This window comes from Ochotona curzoniae, unplaced genomic scaffold, assembly GCF_017591425.1.
Source record: "Ochotona curzoniae isolate NIBS_2020 unplaced genomic scaffold, NIBS_Ocur_1.0 scaffold_4701, whole genome shotgun sequence".
Classification (NCBI taxonomy): domain Eukaryota; kingdom Metazoa; phylum Chordata; class Mammalia; order Lagomorpha; family Ochotonidae; genus Ochotona; species Ochotona curzoniae.
In genome coordinates this window covers 2,986,664-2,999,331 of record NW_024467122.1, presented here as the reverse complement: position 1 = coordinate 2,999,331, position 12,668 = coordinate 2,986,664, and the positions used below count along the sequence as shown (strand labels likewise).

The window sequence follows — 12,668 nt, the reverse complement described above, 5'->3', positions numbered from 1 at the left end:
GTATGGTTATTCTCTAACTATCATTTTAATCTAAAACAGCAATCACTTGTGATATAGTCTAATATCAAAAATTAAGCTGATTTATTTATATTCCTTGAATTTTTGTGGTTTAGCACAATGGTGGTCATTTTTTTGCCTTTGGAAAGAGACAGGCATTATTCAGAGATGAGCAATCCAAGAGCTACTTCTACCTGTGGGTCAAAGGAAGTCTGAAGTAGACACTACTGAAGCATTTACAGTAACAAAACTGAGTAATACCGCCACATGCAAACGTCCCTGCAACTGACTACACGCACAACCTGCTGAAACAAGCTCGTCTGAAAAAGCACACCGAACGATACCCAAATACTGAATTTTGTTCTAGAAACGAAACGTTTTTATAGCTTTCTGATCATTTCTGTCTGCTGTAAAAGTTTGCATTTATTTCCTCTGAAAACAACATCTTGTCCACAATGAAAGAACATTTCTGTGTGCAGCGGCCATCCTTCCCTTGGCTGTCGGAGCCCCAGAAGCAGCAGTTGCGGATCCAGGCAATGACTTACGAAGCTCCCCAATCACATGTTCACTTTCACTTTCTCAGAAACTTTCTCAGGCAAGTTATACCAGCAACCTGACAGCAACATGTTGTCAATCCCAGGCCAAGGGCAAAAGTCCCTGGGACCCCGCCCCCTGCTGCCAATCGATGCCTTGGAAAATACTTTCAACAATCCTCTTCCCAGGCTCTTCCAGGAAGATCTTGCCTACCTGCCCGGCTTGGGATTTACATTTACATACTGGAAAAGCCAGCAAATGGTGGGGGAAGAGGACGTGTGTAAGCTCCAAAGCCTTTCAGCCCACTTCAGTGTCAGCCACAGCTCTCCAAGCGAAGGAGACGAATCCCGAGTGTGGAAGAGGGTTGGTGGTGGAACAGCTGAAGATGTTGCATTCACCTCCACACCCTTCTGGCCTTCCAAAAACAGAGGCATCGGTGAAGAAATGGCGCTCTGTGCATTTCTCGGGTGGAAGCAAAGATCAATCGACACCTCTTTGATACACACAATTTAGAAACATGTATCAAAAGAATCGTTAATGTCAAAAGCCTCAAATGAAGAGATGAAGAATCCAGGATGCTGGGTTTTTGTTTTTTTCAGTTTCCCTTTGTGTCCCAGGATATGCTGAATAATCTGGTTGGTCCCTTCATCTGTTCTGCTGAAGAACTGCAGACGTGTTTTGCGATTTCCTAGGCTGGCTGTCATCTCTCTAACTTCTGTGAGTCGGGCCCAAGGTTTCCTCGCACCCACACCATTTCTCCATTAAGAATCAGACAGAAGAGCAGTTCTGGTTTGTGCACCATCCGGCCACTATTGCAACAACTTGGTTCTTTCCACACCATGGAAACAGTTAGCAGGTAATTTTTGATAAATGAGCCAGATTGTTTTCTAATAAAATTTTACTTATAAAAACAAGCAGCCGTGTGGATACAACCATGAGCCCTAGTTTGCCAAGATCTGTGGAAATGCTGCTAAGATAATTGTACTAAATGATACCACTGAGAGTTTAAAAAAGTTGCCAAGTTATTTTGCAGATTACACAAACACATTGTTGAAGGCTATCAAGAATTTACCTGTTAATTTTCAAAAGCCATTTTTAACTTACTCTACCTTAACAAATTTTGACCGTCATGCCCAATGATCCTAAGAAAAAAAAATGAAGCTTTTAGACTTCTTGCTGATAGAAATACAGTGAAAAATACACTGAGCATCTCCACAAGAAACGGGACTAACGAGCACGACCCGTCAGATCTGGCCCAGGGCACCCCTGACCTCACACTCAGGGGACAATCATTCAGAAGGTACATCACATGTCTTAGGTGACCAAGAAATTCTACCCGAACCTTAGATCTCGGAAGTCTGTCTTGGAAGAGCTCCAGATTTGCAGAACAGAAATAAAGTTAGCAAACTCTCTGATGTCTGTGCATGACGAGGGGCAGCCACTGTTCATTTACACAAGATAACATTCCTGTGGCTCCATGACTTCCCAGCTGTCCTCCACCCCAGCCTCTGATATCAGGTGACTTTACTGCAGCCACATGTCTCCGAGGGTCCCTTGCCCAGGACTTTGTGCCCACGATGCACCACTTTCCTGGGTGGGCTAGTGGCCACTGATTCTCAGACTCTTAGAGTCCTGAGCTGCCAGAACACAATCCCATACAAGCTCATGGATTCCTGTGACCCCAAGGTCTGTAGCCTTTATTCCTGCCTGCCCCGTGGCCTGGTTTCCCGTAGTAGCTCCAAACTTCCCATGCGTATGGACACACTATCTCACACTGAAGTTTCAGCACACTGAAGGGCAAGCACACAGACATGTATGTGACGGGCTGTATTTTCACTGAACACAATGAACACACGAACAAATGCATGTAGTAGTGTGATGAACACACAGCCGGGAAGCCTTGTGGCACAGTGGACAGAGCTCTGCCTGCGATATCTGCATCCCACATGCGTGCCAGCTTGTGTCCAAGCTCATCCACTTCTGACCCAGCTCCCTGCTAACGGTCTGGGAAGAACCACAAAAGATGGCCCAGATCCTGGGGCCCCTGCCCCCATGCGGGAGACTTGCCTGGAGCTCCTGGATGTTAGATCTTGTCTGGCCCAGCACTGGCTTTTGCAGACATTTCTGGAATGAACCAGTGGATAAAAGCGCTCTCCCTGCCTACCCTTCTGTAACTGCCTTTCAAGTAAACACATTTTTTAAAAAAAATCCAAATGAGAAAGTTCTTTGAGTTCACAAAATCTTCTCCAGTCTCTGCCTCTTTCTCTACGTAAGAAAAAATTGTAAGAAATTTATTTCCTAGGAGTCACCTTGATCAAGAATTCCATGGTTCTCTTTTGTCACCAGTAGCAAACAGAGACTAAATTACCTTTTTATTTCTACAACAGGCATACATTAAAGGAATTCTCTTATGCCACAGCAGGCAATGTGCTGATCTAACACTACCTCTGACCTCCTGTTCTTGTCTTTCTCCATTAATCCCACAGCATTTTAATGTTTTAATTCAACACATAATTTTACCATATCAGTCAGCCAAACCTGCTCGACTTTTACTTGCCAGATAGCTTTTAACTTCTTATTCATTACTGTAATTCTATGCTTTATATTACAGACTGGTCAGCTTTTACCTTAAATGCAAGGGGCAGGGAAGAGTGCCATAGTTTTAAAAGCTGTAAATCTCAGACTAAGGAAGCAGTGAACAGGAAGAAAATGGTGAATGTGTCAAGCCAGATTGTAAAAGCAGATCAACGAGACGCAAAGCAATTTGTCCAGAGAAGTACTCGACCCAGCCTGGGCACTGCCTCATGGCCACCAGTAAACTGGGAGAACGGCAGTGCCACTTTCAGGAGTGGCTGAAGACAAGTCAGTCCAGACAGGCCAGCAGAGCCACACACACACACATACTTGCGGCCTGTCCAAGCCAAGGTTAGAATGCTAGATAACAAGTTCAATTCTAAGATCACCTTGAAAGGCAAACATACTTTAAAAAGCTTGACAGTTACCTTGAAACGACATCGGTTACAATGGAGTCATTCTTAGCCATGCAGGACTTGTCCTCTTGGCATGTTTATTTAAGGGTGGAGCAGGTTAAGCTCAGCATTATTTCTGACTCCTCCTGAGAGTTCACTGTCTTTCATCTCAGGTGCTGACCTTCCTGTCTGTTCGCAGGTGGTAAGAGCTCCACCTGCTCCCCAAAAGGAGCCCCAACTTCCAAGTTTGAAAAATGAAAATCAAATCCTGTGTGGATTCTTTTGAAAGTTTATGTTCTGCTATGCAAAGTGTGTGTACAGAGGATGCAGAAAAGCCAATATTTGAGGGAAATAGGACAGGTCATTAAAACGGGAATCCTGCCTGAGGCACATGGCCAGGTGGCTGGGAGCTCTGTGTGGTCTGCTTGGTCACTCGCCAGCTGGGCACAGAAGCACCAAGTTGCACAGCCATTCTAACGGGCAGCGACACAAAGCATGCACCACTCATTCCACTGCACTCCTGGTCACAGGGCGATGGGGAAGCCACACACTCAGTGTCCATCTCATACGGATGAGCCCCTGATGACGATGGGGGATTCAAAGTACAGAAATGAAAGTAAACTCATTTTCCCCTCAATAGGTTCTGGTTTGCTGCAAAGAACCCCTGAAGGGCATCTGTCAGGAGGCCATGCCACAGGTGCACCGTGGATACACTGTCTCGCTAAGGAGCGATACACTGTCTCGCTAAGGAGCGGAGCCAGCCTTTGAGGGAGTCTTGGAAAGCTGTAGTCACAGGGCCCCGACAGCCCTGTGATGGCACATGATTCCCCGAGTATCTGAGGGAGGGGGCAGCATCCCAAATGTCATGTACCCACGTCAACAAATCCAAACGTTCTGCCCAGCCCACGTGCTCTCACGCCTTGGGCGAGCAGCCCCACGCACACACACTCCCACGCTTAGAGGCGGAATAGACTCACGTGCCCAGACGTTCCTGGTGCTTTTTGCTGTCCTTTCCCCACACTTCAATGTCCAAAATGCCCATCCTGTCAGAGAAGTAGTGAAAGTCAAACTGTTCCTGCCACTGCGGATTTGCACTCTTACACAGTGTCTAGAAAACATGCAGTTACAGCATTTATTTTCCGAAAACACCACTCATTGCTACAGCAGCTACACAGTCATTGCATTTCTGAGCTCAGGAGCTCCTCATGACGAGCCACACACCCACAACCCTCACAAACGTGTGTGTTTGCGACTGGCAAAACATTGCCACTTCCTTCCCTGGCCCCAGATTAAATAATACAACCATTAAAATTCAAGGAGTAATGTTACCTGGCAAGAAACATAAAACTAACTCTATACACAGAACAATAGGTGGTTCCAGTTGCTAAGTCAAAGCTAGTATATTTGTGTTGACATTTCTATTCATTATTAGCTTAAGAATTGCATAAATTATTAGCCTGGCCATCTTTATTAACATCAGTCAGACGCATTCAATGAGAAACCTGTATCTTATACACAGCCGCCTATTTTTAAACCTGAAGTCACTGGATTGAGACATGAAACTAGGAGTAAGTTTAGGAAATTCTGCTGCAGCCAAACTTGAAAATTGAGCAGACTGGCATGAAAATCCTTTGAGCACTTCCGTGTTCTCCACCTGCGTTTGCATCACGTACAGCGTTTTCACTTGTTTAAAGATGCAGTTTGTGCGTCAAAAATAAGCCCATGGGCCACCAAATACAAGGCGCTGACACGTGACACTGGGGCTAACCCCCAGCACCACACACTGCTGCCAGGGAAATACAGGGGCACGGCAGCCACAGCAGCAGCCCAGGCCTCGGACAACCACCCAACCTGCTTTCCACATCAGACTTCAAATGTCACAGCAGAGTTTAGAAAGCAGGAAGAAAAATAAAAACCTATTAGAGCACAGATTCAGCGCACAGTCCCCTCGGGTGAACGCAGCTGATACAGGACTAATTCAGGTCACCTAAGCGCAGGGGCTCGGGGTTTCCAGTGACGACTAATTTTTCCATAAATCCTTTGCTGCCCATGGCTGGCTAAAGGCATCTTTATGAAAAGACATGGTTACCCTGGATACACTCACACACAGGCACGGGATGCCCTACCTGCTGAAATGACTGTGTGGCTGCGCTGTAACCACCCCCTCAGTTTTTCACATTTCTTATAAACTGTTCTCCAATACGAGCCTCAAGCCTCACTTCCTTGTGCTCCAGCAAATGAAGTCGCTGTGGTTTTGTGCAGACGACCTGCCTCCCTAAACCATTTTCCAACTCCCCTGCAACTGCTCTCCATTGAAAGCTGCAAAGTCACAAGTCCATGTTCAAAATCTTCCACAGCTTTGTTTGTTTGTTTTTCTGCAGTGACTTGGCAAGTCATTTCAACTCTCTGGATTCACAAAAACATAGAAAATCTCCCTGTCTGATAGTTATGCAAAAACTAATTAATTAGCATGGTTTGGAGACTTGTTTTTGAAATAAAATCCAGACCAAATCACTAAGATGAAAAATTAAATGGAACTTGGTCAGCAGAATGAAATATCCCATTTTTAAAGAAAAACTGCTCTTACTTTTGTTTAAAATAAATAAACTTCCACTACTCCAGGTGGTTTATTATTTTCTTTAAAAAGATCACAGTAAAAATAGCAGCACCAGACCGTTATTTTTAGTGCAAAGCTAAAAACTGAGAAGGCATAGAGTTATAATTTGTAAACTGTTTCCAGTTATCACAAATATTTAATGCAAATATTCTTTTGCCACTTGCATTTTGCAGGATTTTGAAAGCATTCAGTTACTCTTCCAGTTTGGTTATTTTCAAGATGAAAATAAAGCACACACTTCATTCTATGATTTAGTAAGCTTTCTCTACCTCTGAGCCACTACAATAAATTCCGTGAAGCAATAAAAGCTCCAGCTGACTGAATCTGTACAAGTCTTCTGTTTTCTGACATGCTTCTGAGTGTATTTAGCTACTTTTGTCCATGAGACATTCAGATTGCAAACAATTTCTACGGTTTTCCTCTTCCAGCACTGACAGAACTTACCTTACTTTTATACCTCTGCTCCCCGAGTTTCAACTGAACGAACATCTCGGTCATGCTTCCTCCCGAGACATTTTTGCCTTCCAGCAGGGTGATACTTATAATCCCATTCCAGAGTTGGTTCTTTCTTAAGGACTCTGAGAGTCGTAGGTTGCGTATCAAAGGGGACTAGAAAAAATAAACCAAGAGGACATATAAATGTACTGATAATTCTGAAATGTGTACTGGTGATCGTTGGGATTCCGGTTTTTTGTACCTAATGATAAAAACGTCCTTGGCCTGGAGGAAACTGTAATCTCCAATGGTTTTACGAACTTGTAGTCACAGGGATGTGCGTTACTGGCACTGGGAGCCATGCAACAAGGGATGACCACAAGGAACCCTTGAATCGATGCTGGTCTGTCCTCCTTCCCAGATGGCTTCTTTGGTAGAGAGAACTTCAACTTGGGCTCAGCAGTAAGCAAGGAGGGAAGGCATTTAGGGAAAGGATTGGACAAGCAAGGCATTAAGCAAGACCCCAAACCCTAGATACTTGGAAGCAAGCTTTGAATGTGCCCTTCATGTCTGAGTTTGTCCCCTTTTCCGCTATCAGGTAGGCTACAGAAAACCCAGACAATGACCTTCAATACAGCCCATAAAGAACTCTGTGGCCAAATGAGATTTGCAGAGCTGGGGAACGGGGTGGGGATGGAGGAGGACTCTGAGAGCTGGGGAACAGGGGGGATGGTGGAGGACTCCGACAGCTGGGGAACGGGGTGGGGATGGAGGAGGACTCAGAGCCGGGGAACGGGGTGGGGATGGTGGAGGACTCTGACAGCTGGGGAACGGTGGGGATGGTGGAGGACTCCGACAGCTGGGGAATGGGGTGGGGATGGTGGAGGACTCCGACAGCTGGGGAACAGGGGGGATGGTGGAGGAGGACTCAGAGCCGGGGAACGGGGTGGGGATGGTGGCGGACTCCGACAGCTGGGGAACGGTGGGGATGGTGGCGGACTCCGACAGCTGGGGAACGGTGGGGATGGTAGAGGAAGACTTCCAGGTGGGAGGTGGCAAGCCGCATCTCACAGCACTTGGGTTCCATTAGCAGTGCAGAATCAGGTGCAGTGTTTTTACTTTTCTAAACCATGTCATTCACATTCACTCACTCACTCACTCACTCACTCACTCACTCACTCACACACTCACACACTCACACACACACACACACACACACACACACACACACACACACACACACACACACACACACACACACCCCTTGAACACAACATAGGAAAAATTTAAGCCATTTAATTCCCATTACATAAATTTTAAAACATATACCATTTTGCCACTTTATTTCGGCTACTCTTCATTATCCTTTCTGTCCTAAATACATACTGAGAACACAGATGAGCGAGCTCCCACTTGACTGGTGCACTCCCCAAATGCCCACAGTGTGCAGCAGACAACCCCCGGTCTCCCACCTGGCAGGCAGGGACTCAGCTGTTGTGTGACTGCTGTTGCCCCCTAGGGTTTAATTTAGTGGGGGCTGACATCAGGAGCCAGAGCCAAGGAACAGACATGGGCACTCCAGCACAGGCAACCCAACTGGCATCTCTACCATTATGGCCAGTGCCCAGCCACAGAGTATCATCAAGCAACCACACATTAATTTTTGTCATAACTGTCACTGAGTCCTGATGCGTATCTGCACTTGCTCAGTGATCAACAATGCATTCATATTTTTTCTTGTGTTTTATTTGTTTGCAAGGCAAAGTTAAATAGAAAAAAAGTTATCTTCCCTGATTCACTCCTCCAAATGGCCACAACGGCGACAGCTGGGCCAGGCCAATGCCAGAAGGTTCTTCCAGGTCTCCCACCTGGGTGCAAGGACCCAAGAACTAGGGCCATCTTCCACTACTTCCCCAGGCCACTGGAGGAAGCTGGATCAGAACTGGAGTAGCCAAACAGGAACCAGCACCCAAATGGATGCAATGCCAGTGAGACAGGCAACAGCTTAACACCAGCCCTGAACAATGCCTTCTCCTCTAAGAGGGTGGATTTAAGCTCCCCACACATTCATGTGCTGCAGGTGGTTGGTGAAGTTCTCAAGTTCTCCCAGGGGAGGCTGCAGGGTGGAAATGGCAATGAATCTCTAACACTTACATCCCCTCCTGTCACACTCACTGTATGTTCAAGATAATTTAGACAGCAATTTGCTCAAACACCAGTTAGTGATATTCTATAACAAATTGGAAGTCAGAGCCATATTAATTATATAGTTGCACCTAACCCATACGATGCCCCCTTCTCAATAACCAGCATGGTGGCACTCCAAGCACTCCCAGGGCCATGTTAGGTGACCTGAGACAAAACATGCTGAAGGAAAGGTTATCCCCAGATGTGAGATTCCCTTCACAGACACACATGCATGCATTCATTTTCATATATACAGATCTTGGAGGTGCAACCCAGAGCAAGAAAAGCAAGGAAAGCAAAAGCTGACTTTTTTTAAAGGAAATCTAACACTACTTAAATTCTCACAATTGGATTCTGTATATACTCACTAACAAAGTTTATGAAATAGTAAAAAATCAACTTGCTTTAAATTTGTGAAACACACACAATATGTAAACAGAGATGAACATGTGTGAAACGGTTTCTATATAGATAATTGCAGACTAATGCAGTGCATGTCATAGCTTAAGACCCTGAGTTGAACACTTCTATCTGTAAGCTGAAAATGGGGTTTTGATTCATACGCCAAACTGCTGTTGCTTTATTTTTCCTTCTGAAAGTTTGACTTGCCAACCAGCAAGCTCCGGCATGACCTGTCCCACGGCCATGCTTCAAAGTTCCGACAGCTATATTCCTCCCTCAACACTGCGACTATTTCAAAACCCTTTTCATAAAATGGGGAGTCATTTCCACCAAGGATCAAAGGGCATCCCACAGTCTGGCAGTTGCCTAAGAAAAATGGCAGCACTTTCATGAAATATGCCCTAAAATAATTTTGCGGCTTGGAATGTCCTAATTTCAAATTGGATGTTTATCTTGGAAAGGCTTCTATCTAACTTGTCCATAAAACAGCCCCTCTTCGCTCTAGGAGCTCTGTAAAAATGGAATCCAAAGCTGGTTATTAAGGGGCCTGTAGATAGGCTCCATATGGCAGAACAGCATGGGAGGGCAAGGCTGAGGCCCGGCCGAGGCGAGGCTTGGCTGTGGCTTCCCATCTATCCGTGGACACTCATTGCATTACACCACAACATCTGGATTATTGCTTGTAATGTCCCTGGGACATATCCACTTTCCATCAAAGCCTTTCTCTCTGTCGGACTTTGAACATTTCAGTATTTAGTGCAGGCATGTTTGATCTGGTGTACTTGCTCATTGCTATCCAAGATTTTTTTTTTCACTCTTCCTAAAAGCAGAGCAGGAACAGGAAAGGATTTATAGCACAGAGTTCAGACAGAAAAGAACACCAGGCCTGTATCCCACTTACTTCACCCTGAATCCTTCTGCAAGAACCATGATCCATGTATCTGCAAATAAGACTTCATACGTGAGCCACACATTCTGGGCGGGCGTGTGAGTGCTTTAAAAATGTGCTAATCACTTGAACATTTCTCTGCCGCCCTAAGGTGTCCGAGGCTGGGACGGCGTGTGGGCGATGTTCTGCTGCAGGGCTGGTTTCCTGAAGCCTTTCTGCCCTTCAAACACCCACGTCCTCCCCACCATAAATTGACTCATCTGCACTCACTCACTCAGCTGAATTGCTCACGGTTTCAAGTCTGCGCCGGAGCCTGTACATGAAATTTGTCATCTTAATGCAGCCTGGAATGTGAAAGGAGAGGAGGAAATGACCCATCAAAGGGAAGCCCACCCCGCCTGAAGTGAAACAAACACCAGGAGATAGCACGAGGCTTCTGGGTCCTGACCCTAATTCCTCTGCAGACATCACGGAGAAAATATAGCACATGAGGGCTCCGTTATGCCTCTCCTTCCTCCCAAAGGATCAGAACCTTTTAGGCCTCCTGTGTTGATTCATTCTTCTACGCTCCTCCTCAGCCCCCAAACCACCCAGTTTTCATCCCTGCCAAAGACTCCCTTCAGTTACCGACAGTGAGCAAGAGGAGTGGGTCTTCATGAGAGACGCACTGATGTGTGTACAAATAAACAGCCTAAGTAGTTTGCTTCCAGGTCATGATAATCCCAGGGTCAAGGTAGGACAGGAAGAAGAGACAACAGAATGAAAGGACTGGAATGTATGCTGAGGGGCTCCCGTTCACATGACGTTGGAGACAAATCCACAGAGAGCTCGGGTCCAGATTCAGGTCCAGAGCTCAGGAGGCAGATTCTAAGACAGGAAATGCATCGCAGCTTGGCACTGTTGCTGTTTGACGATTTCGGCTGAGAGGTGTTCTGGGAATGCCAAGGATGACAGACAGATCAGATCATGGTTCTCTGTATATCCCAAGCCAAGAAGAACGGCAGAGATTTAGAGTTGAGAAAGATCAAGAAAGGGCACCATGTGCATAGCAGCTAGTTCTTCAGTCCCTGTAATCCAAGCAAGAACTGATTCAGCTGTGCCAGGCTCAAAACCACAAGGGCTTCTCCAAAGTATTCCTTCGCAGGTAACGCCAAAAGAGAAACAGAAGAAAGATACAGAAATGGAGATAGAGATGGAAAGATAGAAGAACAGAGTGAGATGATACAAAACATCATAGCAGTGTGCCCACATATGCCAAGCATCGTGCATGTGCCTGACATCCGGTGGGCTGCCCATGTTGCCGCTGAATCTACTTTCAGCTCCCATCTTCCACAGCCATTGTGAAAGAGCAGATGTCAACAGACAAGACACGACACACACAAACTAACATTGTAAGAAAGATGAAGAGTGACGTGATGGAGAGTATACTGCCCACTGTTTTTGAAAAGCTAGGGGCAAACATCCAGCCCATGAAGACTTCCCCGATCGCTCAGGCTTTCTGAGCGTGTAAAAGCACTGTTCCTTGTCAACAGCTCTGCAGCAGGACATGAGGAGTTCCATTCCTCCACGGAGCAGGCTCCCAGGCCACGTCCTCCTCCTCTGAAGAGCGCGCTGGAGCATAAATCCTCCCGGAACTACGTGGAAATCTTTGCATGAGGATGTAAAGAAAACCTTTTAAATCTCCCACATGTCCAGGCCCATGGACGCTAAGATTTATGTTTGTCGATGAAAGCTACACTGCAGCTCCATGGATATGAGTAATCTGTGTGTACTGATACATTAGCTAGCAACGATGCATTAGTGCTGCATTATGCTTAATATTTTTTAATTATAAAGGAATATCATCACTCAAGTCTTGCACTTAAACTAGAAATCAGGTTAGCAGGAGATTAAAAACACAGATAAGAGCTGGGAATACCCAGTGACTCTGGACATGCGTGCTCTGCATAGGGAGATTCACCAGTGTTGCTCCCTACCAGGGACAAAGAAAGGCACTGAAGAGCATGAGGCTGCACGTTTTCTTCTTTCCCTGATCTGCAGGCTGCTCCAGGACAAACGGCATCAGTGTTTACCATCTAGTGTTTTCCTTGTTCATTTCTGTCATCCTTCTGGCCTTCACCTTGCTGTTCTAGTTGCTATTTCTCGATGTTCTTAAAACACACCAAGAGTGCCTCCATCCAGGGCTGGGAGTAGGGTGAAGCAGGTGAGGGCTGGCACTTCAGCCTGGCCATACCTGCCCACAGGCATTGCCCTGCTTGTCCTACTCTAGTCCCAGCCATACTCTGTCACCAAGTGAGTGTCCACAGTGACCAGTCCATAAGGGTTCCCTTCCTGGTCTCCAGCCTCACCTCCCATTCCTCCCAGCACCCCTCTCCATTCTCTCATCCATGCTAGCGATCCTCGCATTTGACTGGAGGTCCTGTTAAGGGATTGACACTGGTAACAGCTGACAGCTTCAGATGGTCCAGGAGACACACACCGAGAACCAATTGCTTGGAGATTCATACGAAATAGCTTGAAGCCCTGGTCCTGAGCCACATATTTTTTGAATATGTCTCAACTCATCGCCTCTTTCTTTTCAGTAGGATTCACTCGTCTTTTCCTCTGAGAAGTCTCCCAAACCTTATCACCTAACCCC

General features: G+C 46.1%; 1 protein-coding gene across 4 annotated transcripts in view; it reads right to left on the bottom strand.

Moving 5' to 3' along the window:
- Nucleotides 1-12,668, bottom strand: part of MCTP2 (multiple C2 and transmembrane domain containing 2) — a 196,885-nt gene that overhangs the window by 100,663 nt on the left and 83,554 nt on the right. For 3 of the 4 annotated variants that reach the window (XM_040969072.1, XM_040969070.1, XM_040969071.1), the window contains exons 9-10: nucleotides 6,562-6,726; nucleotides 4,478-4,608 (exon numbers count right to left, since the gene is read on the bottom strand). In XM_040969072.1, coding sequence (XP_040825006.1) covers nucleotides 4,478-4,608; nucleotides 6,562-6,726 — 296 coding nt within the window. Of the gene's footprint in view, nucleotides 1-4,477; nucleotides 4,609-6,561; nucleotides 6,727-12,668 lie in introns of those variants that run through there. The other variant, XM_040969073.1, reaches the window with a different exon arrangement.